The sequence below is a fragment of the Schistosoma haematobium genome, chromosome ZW, assembly GCF_000699445.3.
Source record: "Schistosoma haematobium chromosome ZW, whole genome shotgun sequence".
NCBI lineage: Eukaryota > Metazoa > Platyhelminthes > Trematoda > Strigeidida > Schistosomatidae > Schistosoma > Schistosoma haematobium.
This window is the reverse complement of record NC_067195.1, coordinates 21,284,886-21,302,846: the sequence shown is the minus strand read 5'-3', so window position 1 is coordinate 21,302,846 and position 17,961 is coordinate 21,284,886. Positions and strand designations below refer to the sequence as shown.

The 17,961-nt window shown below is 36.8% G+C and overlaps 1 protein-coding gene across 1 annotated transcript in view; it reads right to left on the bottom strand.

The window, feature by feature from the left end:
* The window catches only part of WC2_5 (blue light receptor), a 62,717-nt gene extending 48,346 nt beyond the window's left edge, over positions 1-14,371 (bottom strand). Inside the window, exons 1-3 of the mRNA XM_012941123.3 lie at positions 14,310-14,371; positions 9,878-10,149; positions 2,538-2,972 (exon numbers count right to left, since the gene is read on the bottom strand). Coding sequence (XP_012796577.2) covers positions 2,538-2,972; positions 9,878-10,066 — 624 coding nt within the window. The 5' untranslated portion in view covers positions 10,067-10,149; positions 14,310-14,371. The remainder of the gene's footprint in view (positions 1-2,537; positions 2,973-9,877; positions 10,150-14,309) is intronic.
* Positions 14,372-17,961: the final 3,590 nt, after the last annotated feature.

Below are 17,961 nucleotides of genomic sequence, written 5' to 3'. Positions count from 1 at the left end.
AGATTAGCAGTGATATTGAAATAATAATGATAATAATGTGAATAAGATTAGTTTTAATCAGTCGAAAATGGAGAACGGTTGTATGTGAATTGGTCAAATTAAGTCATTCCATCATGAAGATTACCACTGATTCAGTGCAAACTGATCACAGTCTCAACGTAAGACAATCCTTCTCAATAATTTATCATGTTAAGTAATTTTCTGCCAAAATTAGTCAGTGAAAGAATGAATTCACTTTCGATTCGATTGTGAATGTAATTGAGTAGTGGCAATTATTTACCTGTTGTAACATTTTATCAAGGTCAATATTTTCGTCACAGATAAGAAAGGTATCATCCATATATCTCTTAGAAAAATAACATCAATTGTTGTTTGAAGGATAATGTTCTCCAGGTTGACCACGAATCAACCTAATGATTTTTTCCTGATACATTGACGTTGGTTATTAAATTCACAAGATCAAAGGAGCCTGAAGTACTAAATTTGCAAACCTGGTTTCTGACTGGTTGTAGAATTTCCATCAACGATTTGAAAATTGCACAGTATGTAGAGTTATTATATATATTGTATATAATACGAATATATGATCATAATTACGGTTGGCCTATAAATGGCCAAGTACAGTTAGGTGTGGAAAAGTCCACTCCTTCTCTCAAAATGCTCTCATACCACGCTTATATTTCCGACCGGTAAAGTTCTAATTACTGCTTTTTCGAGTCCCGGGTATTGTTTAAAAAAGTGAGAGGATGAAAATTGAAGGTCCAGTGCATAAACTGGGTTGAGAGATAGGTAGGATCCACCTTGGGAATCTGGAAGACTATGATCCCAAACTAGTGGTGATCAAGGGTATAAACTGATTTTGGTCACCAGTCATCAGAGAACTGAATCACATGACACTGTACCACTGCCTTGTGAATTAGGCCTCTAGGTGAAAGGCTAGTGGAATAGTCTCCCAAGAAAACTACCTGTTCTTGTTGGAGGGACAGGACAATATTCGAGCCCATTGGTAAGTATGATAACTGATAATTACGAAGAAAATGATCTATTCACTCAGCTTCCTTACTAAACACGATCGTGGAAAGCTATTTTCAAGCTACTCAACCATCACTGCATCTAATTTCTCTTTTTTCTAAAAAAAAACGAACCAACAGCCTACTAGAAAGTACACAAACCTCTCTAAAGAACAAAGTTTATTTATTTCAATAATATTGACTATTGACTAAAAAACAACATTTAAGTACTCGGGAAACACACACGCCAGTAAATCCATTACTTGTGGACTATTTTTTTAGCAACCTAAATGATTAATACATACTTAATGTGCAGTCTTACAACTAGATACTGCTTGTGTTGACTTCGATAAAGGGTACAAAATAAAACCTCTTGACATTATATATATATATATATATATATTCTGACTAAAAAAGTCATTTGTACAGGACTATGTAATTTATTCTTTAGTAAAAGGAAAAAACACTATTCATAATTCAAAAACATTTAGATACGTTGAAGCACGTTCAGCATTAAATGTAAGATATAAGTTAAGAAAATCAACAATGGCGACTACTAATCATGAAAGCACATACAATTTTTATATATGTAAGATACATAAACTGAATAAGCTTGTTTTTGCTTACTTACTTAAGAGACTGTTAATCCTATATAATACAGATGACACATATTGACTGAAATGTATTATTTAATGATTTCCCCATAGTCACTTAGATTTTTAGTGATCACATTTACGTTAAACTATCAAAACTCAAAACATTGAATAATGGTAGTCCTCAAAATCCTAAAACGTGAATTATACACTTCCGATTTAATAAATAACAATAACATGTAGATGAAAACAAGGATTATTGCCATTGTGACGCGAAGTTTATAAGCACAATGAACTATATTAATTATGTTATGAAATTATAACATTTTATTTATCTTAATAAGGAGTTTACTTGGTGGAATAGAGCATTTAGAAAGGCGTCATACCAAACATGATAATGAAGCGGAAAAATAAAAGAGGTGAAATCATATTATAATAACGAGAATATGATTTAGATAAAGTCTCAAGGTTCAGTTACTGTTTATAAAGAAAACAACCGAAAATTGAAACAGTATCTTCACGGACTATAGTCTAAAGTCTGTGAACTGTGCAATTATCGCATTACGACCACACACAAATATACGTTATTCCAAAACACTATGTTCTGAAGTTCATATTAAACTCTATAAAACAGTGTATCACTACGGTCCTGTACGACACACCAAGCAGTAGTACTAAAATCTGTTACTCACTAGACACTTACCCAACTAGATTAACCTTATCGAATAACAATATAGGTGTATGGTGATTTAATGACTAAGGTTTTGAAACAGAAAAATACTTGAAACTTTTTATTTGACAATTTTTCATTTTAACAGTAATATAATTATGCAAAAAAGGTACTTAACATTCAATGAGAACTTATTTAAATTACGTATGAATTTAAATTCGCTTAGTGATAGAACAGAATGAAAGTTATGTGTTAACAACTTACAACATAACTACGGTCTTGTAATTCAGGAACACTTCTTGATAAAGAAATTTGTGGAATCAAATTTGGAACGAACAAATTATTATATTTATTAATCTGTGTTAATGAATACTTATCAATATGGTTGATTTCAAATTCTGCAGAGCTTTGGTATGAGTATACAGATCGAGGAGCTGAAGAAGATCGACAATATTGTGTTTTATTATCACGTTTATGCTTATCCCTCGAAAAAGAACGTTTACGTAGACGTTGTAACAGACTATCAGCACCAGATTTAAGCCTTCCTTTCGATGGTTCTTGATATGTGTATGTGAAATCTTCTTGATTGTGTACAGTGCAATGATGTGAACCGGTAGGATTGACAGAATTTAAATGATTAGACGATCCTATGTCAGTTTGACGAAATGGTCCGCGTGAATGCCATTCAAAACATCCAAGCTGTGATGGAAATCAAGAGACAATGGATAAAAGTTACAATAAGGCAATAGTTGGGAAATTATTCACGTAGAATTAGCGTTACGTCTTTATCCGGGTATTTATTAATAATAAAAAGTAATGATAATGATAATAATAATAATAATAATAATAATAATAATAATAATATAACCTTCAATAAGATTATAAATACTCTTTGAACTCATTAGAACTGGAACCAAATTATCGCACTTTTTAATTTAATAAGTAGCTGTAACTAACTAACTACATTGGACAATCATTGTGTTCTATCATAAATTGATTGGGGTTACAAAAAATGTGGATCATTAGATTTCAACGCAGTGGTCTAAATGGATTGTGTTTGCAACAAGACTTGAAAATCCAATATCAGGTCTTAGATGTGCACTGATGAGAAATACCAGACTAGAATGGATTAATTGTCTAGTGCTCCAAAGTTTTCAGTGGTTCATCAACGACATCAAATTTGAACATAAAACAAAGTAAAAACTTCACTGAAACATCTGAGCATCTAAAGATAGTTTTTGTTTAAAATTGGTAACAACTGAAAAATTATCAAACAAGCAAGTGAAGGACTGAACATATATTAAGTTTTGCTTATAGAAGCATAAACTCATAAATTAGATGGAACTTATATGCTGAACAGAATTTCACAGTATACCTTATTGAGTGAGAACCCAGAGGTTGGATAAGATATTTAATTTCTTAATCTGTCTGACAGTATGAAAATTCTTGTAAAAATATGAAGACAAATAATAATGAACAACACGTGAAGTCAACGCACGAATGAGTATAAGTCAATGAACTATTACTAAAGCACTCTATTTTCAACCACTTGGTTCCATATGTATGTCTTACACCAACAAATTCAGTCTGGGTAGTTTTGCAATAATACTAACCCTTAAAATATAATATGGAGCTCGGAGTCGTATACACAAACATGTAAATGATGAATGAGCTAATAATCAATACAAAGCAATTATTGGTAGAAATAATTCAGAGACTAGAATTTCTTATTCACAAATCGTAGCCTGGAAAAAACAAGATTCGAGAATCTATTCACAATAAACAAAACTGATAAAATAAAACATAAAATCACGTTTAGAATAGCAACCTTCCTGCTTAGTATGAATTATAAGCAGATAAACACCCATAATCACACATAAATAAAAAAGCTCGGTAAGACATGGTTTTCTTATATATGAATTACACAAAAGAACAGAATGATTAATCAGAGATGAGATTTAAAGAATTTATTTTAAAAGTACGGTGTTAAGCTTATCAGTCACTATAATTTTCTAAGACTAGACTTGATTAACATATTGTTTTATGCGCATATGAAAGAGCTAGAGCTTTCTAAGTTATGGCGATAACATTCCAACAAATGACTTAGGATCTAGTATTATTTCATCTACTGAGTTGTATGTACTTTTACAGAATAGTTAGAATGTGGCTAGCAGTGGAAACAAGCACAACCGTGTCGTTCTATTTGGGGCATAAATGATGTATTGAAGCAATCGGCACACGAAACACTTATGCCAATTAAGACGGATCAAAATTCAGCCAAAAATATTAACAAGGTAACGTGAACAATTAAAAATCATTACTACTATTAGTAGTAATAACACGCTTCGGTTATGAGACTAACCACTATGTCATCACTGTTTGCCCACCCAAAACAAAAAGCAAAACAATACCATCAACAATCCCTTTTAAAAATAGCATAGTAAATACTTTAATGAACAGGAGTCTACTCATTTGCTCCACTGGCCTAGTATAGATTCAAGGTCAATTAAACAACTATATAGTATCAACTTATTAAATGAATACTGAAAGTTTAGGTGTGGTCTTATGTGAGTCATTTACGCACCAGAAACTCATTCATCAAGGGTGATAAATGAGAGCGAATAACCCTATCTGTGGCACGCTACTACTGCCAATATACCTTAGCTATAAATGAAAGTGGTTCTACTATTTTTTTGGATTGATTAATTCAATTCTGTGACTAACTGATGATAGAATCAAACCTTCAATACCTCGATTACATAGTTTAATGCTCCAATCATATCTTCAGAAATTTCAAACTCCAGCAAATTAATAAAACTGTTCAATCACCTGAGAACTATGTTAGGTTAACCACTTTCTCTCTATGATCGACTTTATTGATATCAAAGTCTTTGACAATCGGTTTCATTTGTCTAACAGACTCCAACCAGAAAACATATTGCCTTTAAAATAGTTTACAGCAAAGTTCACACACTTTATATACTAATAGTATGACTTAGTGCATAAAACTTAATTTTCTCCAAACAACTTCAAAGCTAGCTATCGTAAAACGTTTAAATGGATGATGGGGGAATATCTGTAATACACATACAGATAACTCGACAGATGAAGGTCTGTCACATCAGAAAGAGCTTTATCTCATTTATCAACCATCGCTGCACTCCCTCCAAATAATGTTTCGGGAAAGTGCGATCAATATTTTCGAACCGAATACCTGTAGCCACGTTTCACAAACAGTGCAGCACACTGGTTCTTGAATGCGTAATATGACAGATTCACCTGACCAAATAGCAGTGTTGATCGATAAAAGTTAAATGATCCTTATGTTTCAGCGCCAAGACTACGTCAATGATATATCAATCAAGGGTGAAAAAGTTCATAATGTACATGAAGTGGTAAACGCTCTGAACCACTTACCTATCTGGCATCAAACCAAACACCGAATAAAAACTAGATACAAAACAATCTAGAATGTGATAAATACATCTCGAACATTCCCGGTATTACCATCTAAAAAGTTTATATAACCCTACGTCATACGAGTGCTATGTACACATCATCTGCTTAACTGAAATAGATTGGGTGATCTTAGAGACAATATCGCCTTGGGGCTAAAATGAGGTTAGAAGCATTATCGGTGAACCATGCAAATTATAACCAGCTGTTGATCACAGCCGAACGATCAATAGCTAGGTGTGAGTGACAATCAAATAATAATAATAATAATAATAATAATAATAATAATAATCAACGCTGTAAATCAATTAGTGACTTCCGATAAGTGAACAACACAAGTGTACTTTTAGACAGTCTGGGTTTTTTTTACCTATTCACAAAAATTTAATGACACGAGAATAGGAACAACAAAACTTGATGAAATGGAAAACCGAACACAGTCTAGATAAGTTCTACTTAATAGGCGGAGACAGTAGAAAATAAAAAATAAAATCAGAGAAACACAACAAATTGGATTAAAACGACGTCAATGTAATCTATTTTTGTATGTCGTATGTATGTCATGCTTTCCTCTGTCTTCCATCCTCCTTCATTGTTTATTATGCACTGCAACCGGCATATATACAAACAGGAATAGAAAACGTAAAACAAGATGGGTAAACAAATTATTACGCAATTATGAGCTATTGAAAAAAAAGCGTGTAACTGACACACAAACAAACATCTGAGCTGCAGCCAGTGGGAGAATAGGCAGAGACGACGAAGAGGCAACGACGAGTGTCCCTATCTTTCCGAGTCCTTACTGCTCCGTTTAGTCGGACAGCGCACAAACGACTGTCTACTGGGATCCAGTCTAAAAGAGCTAGTTCTGCCCTAGGACTCAATGCTATACCTACGCCGTCCAGTCCACGAGAAGCAGCACTTGGGCTTCCAGATACACGAAGTGTGAATCGAGTTGGTTCTTTATTTTGACATGGTGATATCAAATGAATTACGCTACTCGGACCCTGTATGCGCGTTTCGGAAACGCAGCACACATCGACGGCGCGAGATTCTAAAGTCCTAGCTAAGGAAGCCTGTTGTCCTATTTGGCACAGTGTCCGGACGTTATAAGCTCCAATATGAAGTTTAGAGCGTGGTTTCAGGAGACCAGGAATAACGTTCCGCGTACTCGAATTGTTTGCCCTAGCGGTGCGAGGTGATAAAGGGACGTGAGAAGGGTTAGTCGGGGAGATAAGAGAGGTATTAGGAGGTGTAGGAAGGATTTGAATGTGACCAACTTGGTCTCGTGTGCTATTACGGGTATGAGGGCTGGTGTCACTTCACGGATGCCCACACCATGGAAGGGTATTTCTTGAGGAATCTGAAAAGGGAGTTGGACTAATGTTGGCCTTAACGACCTGGGAGCGTGACCGCGGAGCCCAAGGGACAACTACTTGAGGCCGGTCGCGTACAGACTTTTTGTGGGAGGTTTTTGACGCGTTAGCTCCGTTCTTCAAAGGGCCTTGCCGCCGGAGACGGAAATCCGTGAGGTAAGGTGAGGTGTGACATTTCTAGGGTCGACTTTTTCTAACCCCTTCCTTTCTTGTGAGAAGGCAGCATCGCTGCAGATGCTGGTTGTCCGAGGGAAACACCTTACTGCTGTCACACCCCTCCACAGTCAGCAGTACGACTTCGCCCTCAGACCTTGAGTTGCTGCTTTTAGTCTTACCGTTCTCCAATCGACCTGCCTTGCATGGTAGAACCTACAGGAACATATGTTCCAGCCAATATAGCTCGGTTGGGTCATCACGACAGCCAAGCCCGACCACCGCGTCAAGGTAGCAGCTACGGTCGGTCGTATCACTTAAGATCTTCAAATGTAGAGTACGATTATTTTGCGACACCTAACCAGAATCATATGAAAAGACTGACCAATATTTTTTCCTTAGAAATTTCCCCGCAGACATCAACGGATTACTGCCTTCAAATATGAAACTTAGTTACCAAGTATATATTCGTGTAAGACGGTTAGATATAGATATACTAACTTCATAAAATTAGGAAATTAGAGAAAGAAACAAACCTGTAAACCAACGATTAAACAAAACTGATGACTCACGACGCCTCAATAAGTTGGCTGATAAAAGCTATTTAATTACTAAATTGAAAATAATTTCATCATTCACTTAAATTTGTTACTAGAACAATTGTCAAATAAATCATAATAAAATATTATAACAATGAATGAAAAAAGAATTGACGATTCACTTTATCGAATGCATAAACTTTTGAAACACAATATTAACACTACACGTGCTCTCCTCTATTATGACTAGTACTAAGTAGTAAGGGGAGACAGTAAATGTATGCCTAATTTCAAGAGTGAAATAATGTTACTCGACTCCCCAGAACAGAACGTAATTCGCAAACTACTCAACATGCGATTAAGTTGCGTGCATAAAACTGAGACTATAGCTTAGTGTTATAAGAACTCGAGTTACAACTGATTGGTCAAAAATATGAACATAGCTGCACCTACCAGGTTCCAGTGATATGTCTTATACAATAAGTGCGATTAAGTATCAGTGTACATAACTGTACTAGTTATTAAACAGTTTTTACGTTAACATGACTGCGAAAAAGAAACCGAGTGGATATACTGAACTCATGGGTCACACAGCATAGACAGATTTTTAATATAGTACATATTCAAAATACCGAGTTTCAGAGCTGTACAACAAAAGTGATGACATTACTGTACTGTCGAGCAAGTAGAGAGTAAGAATACAACTTACTAATCACACTGAATGAGAATCGTACTTAATCATGAAATGACAAATTCGAATTATGGACCACTGATTTCCGGTTCACAGCGTGACTTTAAAGTCTCAGAGCTCCATTCAACATTGGCTCGTGAGTATGTACTGTTGAGAAGTCCCGAACTAGGACGAAAACATTATCTAATATTCTCTGATTTTAAGTGTTTCCTCAGTTTGAGTGAATTCATCAGAAAAGCTACCATCTAACCTGTGTATAATGTTACTTTCCTTCAAAAAACAAAACATTACATACCAATTTTTATCTCTATAGCATGACGCTGATTACTATAGTCATTTTAGCACAAAAATCACTGATTAGCATTTTTAAAAATGGTAAAAAGATAGGGTTTTGAGGACAAAGCTATAGAAAAATGTTCACACATGACAAATATGAATACTTATAATGTAATATGAATATGGATGAATTATACTTCCTGTTGAAAAACATAAATTATCTAAAACTAACCATTCAAAAATTAAACCCAAATACAACACTATATAAGTAATCATACTATTCTAGAATATAACTTAGTTACTAAACTTCCGTGAAAAATATAACGGATAAATGAAATCATGGAGAGAAAAAATATTGTTACTCCCATGACAGTTTTAAATTACGCTTAATGTAATGTAATATACCACATTTACTTAAGTTAATTATGTTAAAAATTCTAAGAATGTTTCAAATAAAGTTATAGAAAAGTTGTTTATGAAACGAACTAACAAATTCTGTTGATTATTTAAGGCTTTGAATAGTCGGTCTGTAATGTAACCCATCTTCAAATTAAACTGTCATCATGGCGATCCAATGTTAAACAATAAAAGAAATCATCAGTATAGGGGTTGTGGAGATTATTAGGCTTTTGATTGAGACCATGAACCGATTGATGTTAGACCACCGTTGGAAACCTGGAAGCACTGGACGGCCGTTTCGTCCTTTTGTGGGACTCTTCAGAAGTGCGCAAGGAGAGAATGTATCTTTGCCACTGTGAATGATTTTTAGCCATGTCACCCGCTTCCAATAACTGCCATTTATTCAACGATTATCAGTTGTGGTTTTTATTAAAAATTCTGTTATTATTGTTGTATCTCGACATATGTTACACATGTAGATTTAATGTTGGATCAATTGACTTGTTTTATCAAATCAACGAAAACAATCGATAATTTTTATTTAGAAAATAACTAAGTATTCTGAAAAATTGAAATTCTCAACCGAATTTAAACCTTGCCTATCATCACCTATGTAAAGGCATTTAAACACTATCTTTAATGTTCAAGAATTTCAGATACTCCTCACAAATAAAACTTGGACTAATCATTCAATAGAGATGGACTCTCACTTACTGAAATGCGTTTACTTCTTGCCCATGATCTTCCAGACGACTTTTTGCTCGTTTGATCAATACTTACATACGTCACCTGCTCATTATTACTACTTTCTATTGACTTTGAAACTTGACAATCATTTGATTGAAACGATTTGTAAGGAAGTTTCTGGTTATCATGATGTTCAGTATGATGTGGTTGAATCATGTGAAACTGATTAGAAAATTTGTCGATGTTTTATTGCATTACACTCACTCAGTTCACATCAAATAGGCTGTCATCTCAACGATCTAAATAAATGAATAGGGAAATTCAGAAATCAGTATACACTTTTAAAATTCTAGGAACAGTAACTATAAATACCATATTGATATAAAATTCGAAAACTAACCTGAGATCACCAGTCAATCGATTACCTAGATGAGAGGAACAGTTTGAGTAACAATGATCAAATAGTTATAACTTTGCGACCTCTTTAATATAGTCCCATCGACAAATGTAATGGAGGATATGTATTTCCTGAAATGTAATTAGTATTATTTGACAGATGTCGATTAAGCCTCAATTATCCTAGTGCATCAGAAACAACGTAGCTAGTTGGCTTGAATGACTATGCTACTTTTGTTCAAACAAGTATAAGCACGAAACAATTGTAAGACAAGATTCGACTCTCATTATGTGTAAAACATATGATGAATAATATTTATTCCATTCAGTGAGTTTTAAAAATTATCACTGCACTATTAGCGCTAAGATTTATTTTGTCTAATTATTCAGAGCCAAATACAGTATCTCGGGAGAAATTAGTCTTATGGAAGTCGAAAGTAATAAAATCGTCCCTATAATAATTTTTACAAAATCCATCAGTGAAGATGGAAGTTATGGGAGTAAATAAAAAATGCCACACATTAGTGATATCAAGTTAGACACTGACACAAGCATATGCAATACATTGCAACTGTCAAGTGTAAACATAAAGTTTGTGTCAAAAAAGCTGCTAGTTCTGATCGGTAGGTCTGCGTCTGATACATAGTTGCAGAACGCGTAGTCGTAAATGTCATCGACAGTTAGTAACTTTTTGTATTTTAGCAGAGAACAATGATAGGTGAAGTAAAAATACTGTCAAACCTTTGGTAATTTTTTTATTTTCTCATAGTCGTTAGAGTGGATTTGCAATGTGTTACATTTAAGTTGTGTGTTTCACCTCATACGAAATACTATAATTCACCACTTGAATAGCAAGGTTACGATGTCCAATACTAGCATGACGATCAACTTGCAAACACCGCAATACCACCTTGAGAGAAAATAGATCAGTCTCTGGATTACCGAAACAGCTGATGGTTCAAACGTAGCTGGTATGAAACTAAGGGAATCAACTAAATAAACATCCCCTACCCTGACATTTTAGCAAAATATCCTTTAGATTTAACACATCGTGTGATCACTCGGACTGAACATATACCGATTTACTCATGTAAAATCGCAATAATTGAAGTTGCTATTTTTCTTCGTCAATGACTTCAGGAATTATAGTGGCTTAAATAAAAAATTCACAAGTCGTGGTTATAAGCCAACTGGTCTGCAACTGTCTAATGAACACACTCATTGAATAAGTAAGATATGTACTATCTCAACTGATATTACGTTTAGAATTTCTGATCCGAGCTATCATCCGGCATTTTTAGATCACTTTTGGATACAGAAGGCTCGACTAGCTTTTGCCAACTTGCGTCATTTATGGCGTAGGTGAGATATCCGTTTATCAACCAAAGGATGGGTTTACTGCGCAGCAGTTTGTTCCATCCTACTTTATGCTGTGAAACATGGCCGGTAAGAGTAGAGGATATCCGTAGGTTACTAGTATTCGATCATAGGTGTCTTCGAAACATTGCTCGTATATCTTGGGACCATCGAGTAAGTAACGCAGTTGTTAGGAAACGGATACTAGGTAAGGATGGCAAACCAATTGATGAAGTAGTGAAACCTCATCAGTTAAGATGTCTGGGACACGTGTTACGTATACCCAACCACCGACTGCCTCGACGTGCGATGTTCAATGGCATAGGAGTAGGTTGGAAGAAAGCTAGGGGCGGCCAGACCAAAACATGGCACAAGTCCATGAAGTCACTGACAAGTGGACTGAGTCATGTTGTTAGGTGTAGACTACCTGGTTGGGGACCACTAGATGATAGCAACCGATGGTTAGAGACCTTGAATGACACGGCTCAAAATCGTTTGGAATGGCGCAGGTGCATCCACTCTTTGTGTTCTCCCTAATTCTAATCTTCTGTATTCTTTACGTCCCTTTTTTCTCTTTCCAAATTTATTTCACTGAACTACACTCCTTGAATAACATCTTCAAACTCTAATCTTTCCGATTACTGCTTATACTCTTACTACCTCTACCACTATTGGACTTGAATCGACAGTCGTATCTCCTTGCTATTGTAGTATGACAACTTGAAATGATGTGCGTACGTACGTTGTTGCTGACTGACTTGAGATCATTTTATCTAGAGCTTTAAGAATCTATCATTTTTTGTATGACTCATCACTTTTAAAGCAACTTTTTATTGTAGGCTTTCTTTGTATCTATTAAATTTTTATTTGTTTTCAACCAAATAAACTAACTCAGAATTTACAACAGGTTACTAAACCATTTCAGGAAAATTTCGCATGACACTTCATAACTGACTAGAAATGCGCCAAAGCTAAACGGATTAAAAAGTTGATGAGCGAAAATAGCTACAAAACAGAATGCTTATCTCTAGCAGAATATTAACCACAAAACACTAATACAATGAACAACTAGATATACTTCAAAATAAAACACATCTATAACCATTGTAGAATATATAATATATAACTTGCAACAGTTTATTTAGAAAATGAGTGAAACGAGTGTAATAAAGCTGAATAACCTCAGTGACCAATAAATCTGACCGAGGTCTCACCCTGTAAATCGTAATACAAAAGTGCGGAGAAACTAGCTTTCAAGGTAAAATCAAGTAAAAGAAATTAGTATATGGTGACCGGCTGCATATAAACGTTCCTGCAAACAGACTTCAACTTGATTAAGTACAGAATGCTGCTTACCTGAAGCGATTCTCATAAATGAAGTCCTAGAACTTCCCAATAAGGTAAAGAAGTTGAGTCTGACATTAGACAATGAGAAGACTACGAGAGTAACCACCAGTGCTATCGGTTAAGCTCCTAACATGGATAGAAAGGTTGAGACTTGCATGGTCAACATACATGAAGAAGAAACCTCAGTCCAGAATATTGTTATGAGTAGTCGTCTAGCGCTGTCAGGACAAATAGATCACCACCCATCAAAAGTGCACTCACTCTAAATGTTATTGATGGGGTGAACGCAACTGAACGATGTGCTAAGAGCAAAACTTTCTCAACAGCCAAACTAGGTAAAATAAATGAATTAGTCCAAACTTCATGACAAAAAGTACAATTAAAGGAGAGGTCCCGGTAGTTTGTGGGAAGGGAACAGTAATGATACGATCGGAAGCCGTAATCACGATTCCTAGAGAATTTAAATCCATCCCTAGTTTAATTATTTGGAATCGGCATTCAAAATAGCAATTAGCCTGATAAACGTCATTCACAAGATCTGCCATCTGTAGGATCTGCTGTCAGAAATTCAAAGCCAGGAGAGGCATTGAGAATGTATGTTAATAAGGTGATAAAACTCGGCAAGTGGGTTGAGGACGGAGCACAACCAAAGAGGTTCTTACATTTATTACCTGAAAGTACGACAGAAAGAATGTTATGCCAAACAATCCACATGAGATTCGTGACTGGAATATTCATATACAACCAGTTAAAAACTCGAACCTTTGGATTCAGGGTCTCCAGGTAGTGGTCTTTAAAGTCAATACTTTATAGACCTATATGGGTAAAACGGGTGACTAAGAAAACACCGTATGTGCTGTACAAACGTTCACAGCCTTCGAAAAAATCAAGAAATATATGTAAACCTACTATGGCTAGTACTTGCACTATTTATAAGGTAGTCGGCACATCATACCCGTACCTGCTCAAAACGATTTCTCGTAGATTAATCGAAGTGAAAAACGAAGTGATTACACCGCTATAATTTTTATTTACTTTATTCGTACGAGTGCACGGAAATCCTTTTGCTGAAAGAATCGCTTTTGGTTGTAATGACCCACCCCCTTGAATATTGCCATTGTTTTATTCCCTTATTTCTATGCTCTCGTTAATTTAAATTATCCCAACCCTTTTTTCTGTCTCTTCACAATCTCATTTTCTTAAGAAAATAATTATTTTGTGACGTATGTATATTTTGGTGCCTATTTGACTGGAATATCATATATATGTAATCTATAGGTCAATTTTGAATCAAAGACAATTTTATAAACTATAGAAGTGACAATAACTTAAAGGTATATAGGAACTTCTACAAAAATACCTAAAATCACAACCCGACGCAGTAGGTCAAGACTAAGCGTCCATAAAGCACATCAAGGTCGTTTGCTAAATATCTAATATCTTCGCGAGAGCTTATACAAACTATTTGATGATCCATATGTTAGTACGGAATTATTAGGTCTCCTATTGAGGTTGTTCCTTGAGTTGACTGTGGTCACTTCAGCAGTGAGATTATTCTAAATAGTGTCTACTCTTAGTGAAAAAAAGCGTGGACATATGAATTTTCACTCTTTATGGTACATAGTTTCGCGAATTCCCTCATGGAGTACAGTGATGTGTCTCTGGTAGGATATTCGTGTTGAGACGACTTGGAGTGTCTGGTGTATTATGAGCCGCTATCGGATCATCTTTAATTCTCCCCTAGCTCAGCGAGAACAATCTTGCATTGAAATTTATCTTACCGTGATTTGTTTCTCGGTCCTATCACAATTCTTGTCTGTTTCTGTACTTTTCTATGCTTTTTTTGAAGACAGAGGGGTTAACATAGTCGTAAATTTTGAGATCAGGCTTAAAGTACTTTTCCGAAGTGTCAAATGCAATTCTGGAGTGACTGAACTAAGTTGTCTTCGTATAAAGTGAGGAGTTGGTTTTGCTTGGTTTGAACCTGAAATGTAGTCGAAGCTCTGTGTGGTTACTAGTCCTAGATTTCGTTCTAAGCTGACGATTTATGGTAGATATTAATAGAAGACGCAAGTTTTCTGTGTCCTATGGAACTGAATATGTATAACGTGGCACTTCGACAAGCTAACTTTCAACCAATTGTCAGCCTCGCGTTCCCTATTATTGTGTGGTCCATTTACAGCCAGAGTTAATTCTTTCCACCTCTTATAAACCTGCATATCTTACCATTTTCAGAGTATGCGAGAGTGAAAGATCTTATTTTATCTAGGAGGTAATTTTAGAGCAAGGATGAAAATGTATCGAGACCTTTTCGATGGGGAATGGGTACCTTATTGTTCCAAACGCTTTTCCAAAATCAAAGGGTGTTACACGAACTGGTATCCTTGTCACGATAATTTCCCTGTCGTCTCATGTCAGGAAAATGTTGAGCTTGCACGATCTTTTTAAACAACTGTTGGGCTTCACGAAGGATGTTGTTTCTGTTGGAGATGCTACCGGTATTCGGAGTTTGACAACGCTTTAACCAGTGACATCTAATACGTTCTGGAAATCTAACTCTTCTTCCAGAACGCGTTGTTTCAAGTTTATTTTCTGATACTACCAAGGTATCATCGTGTGTGTTGGCTGTTGGTTGAGGTATTATAAGTGTAGGAGTCGTGTCGTGCGATTGTACCGAAGGAAACTCGACGTGAATAGGATTTCCCCCTAAGTACGCTGATTTTAGGCGATCGATGCTGATGCTATCGTTGGTTCTGTTCTTATTGACTATACAGTGCTTGGGTTCGCGTTGAACAACGTTGAAGGGTCCTTCGTATGCTGATTCGAGAGGTCGTCAATGTGAGTCTCGACGAACGAAGACGTGTGCACTATTTGGTAAGTCAAGTTGAAAGGAAACATCAGTTGATTGAGGTCGAGTGGAAACAGGTTTAACTGAACGTATTGCGTTTGTGAGCCAGTTCGTGCAGGAGGTTAGATCCATGTTCATTGGAGAGGACGAAGGATCCACGAATTCTCCTGGAAGTCGAAGTGTCGTTCCATAGACGAGTTGAGCCGCAGTGTATCCAATGTCAGCTTTCACTGCATTGCGAATACCTAGTAAGGCAAGTGGAAGAGCGTCGGTCCACTGTGAAACGTTTGCAGCTGATATTGAGGCTTTTAGTTGTCGGTGAAAACGTTCTACCAACCCGTTTGCTTGTGGGTGGTAGGCGGTCGTTCGGAAGCGAGTGCTTCCTAATAGTGTGGTCAGACGACGGAAAAGTTCAGATTCAAACTGACGTCCGCGGTCTGTGGTGATGGTTGAAGGGCAACCGAAGTTTGCTACCCATCGTTCGACGAAGGTGCGGGCCACTGTTTCAACAGTGATGTCCTTGATAGGTACTGCTTCTGGCCATCGAGTGAAACGGTCTACGCAGGTTAAGAGGTAAGAGTATCCATTTGAATCTGGTAACGGTCCTACCAAATCCAGATGAACATGGTCGAAACGAGCATCGGGAGTTTTAAATGAGCCTAAGGGACATTTATTGTGTCTGATAACCTTAGATTTTTGGCAGCTTACACAGGAGCGTGGCCACTCCCTCACGTCTTTATTCATGCCAGGCCAGCAAAACCGTTCTGCTATAAGCTTGATGGTTGCACGAACACCTGGATGAGAAAGTTTGTGCAATGTATTGAAGACATTGCGTCGATAATGTTTCGGCACGATTGGGCGATCCCTACCTGTAGATGTGTCACACAGTAAGGTTTCCTTACCTGTTCCCATCTGTTTGATGCGTAGTTTAAGGGTTGTGGACGATAACTCGTGCTGAAGATCACTGTCTTCTTTTTGAAGCTCGGCGAGTTTAAGAAGGTCGATTCCTTGGAAACTGTTCAAGGAAGTTATGCGAGATAAGGCGTCTGCAACTACATTGTTTGCTCCAGAGATGTGTTGAATATCTGAAGTAAACTGCGAAATGTAGTCCAGTTATCGAGATTCACGAGGTAAGTACTTGTCTGAAAATGAGCTTAAAGAGAAGAGTGAATTCACAGCCTTCGATATAGTGTTGAAAATGCGGCACATCACAATACATAGCTAGGGATTCCCTACCGAATGTGCTGTACCTTGATTCGGTGTCTAGCAACCGTCTAGAGGAAAATGCCAAAGGTTGCTAGGAGTTGTTAACCCATTGTTTCAAGACTCCTCCGATTGCCGAGTCGGATGCGTCTACTCCGTTGCTAATGGGTGCTCGGGTGTCCTGATGTGCAAGCATTGTTGTTTTAGCAATCAGTTCCTTAATTGTGGAGAATGCTTTTCGTGCGGTGTCGTCCAGATTGATGGATTTCGCATTTCCACGAAGTTGGTCGGTCAGAGGTTTCATAAGTAATGCGCATTTCGGTATGAAACGTCTATAGAAACTTACGAGGCCGTTAAACGGGCGTAATTGCTTGACGGTGGTCGGTTCTGGGTAATCCAGAATGGCCGCCACTTTGGTTCTAAGAGGTCGAATTCCTTGTGCATCTATAGTGTGTTCTAGGAAGTCTAATGAGTCGGTTTCGAATTGGCATTTCTGAACGTTTACAGTAATGCCATGATTTTGTAGTCAGTCGAAAACAAGATCCAGATGCTTAAGATGCGATTCTCTGTCCGGACTTGCGATTAGGCAGTCGTCAACATACGCATGTACGAAGTTGAGACCTCGAAAAACGTCGTCTATGAATCTTTGGAATGTTTGAGCCGCGTTTCTTAGACCGAAGGGCATTCGCAAAAATGCATAGAGTCCGAAGGGAGTTATGATAGCTGTTTTCGGTATGTCGTCAGTGGCCATGGGAATTTGGTTATACGCTCTAACCAAGTCGATTTTCGAAAAGACAGTTGTACCTTTCAAGGTAGCTGTCAAATCGTGAATGTGAGGCAACGGATAACGATCGGGAATGGTTTTTGCATTCAATCGCCGATAGTCGCCAGTTGGACGCCAATCGTTGCTGTCCTTTTTAGGGACCATGTGCAACGGAGATGCATATGGGCTATTTGACGG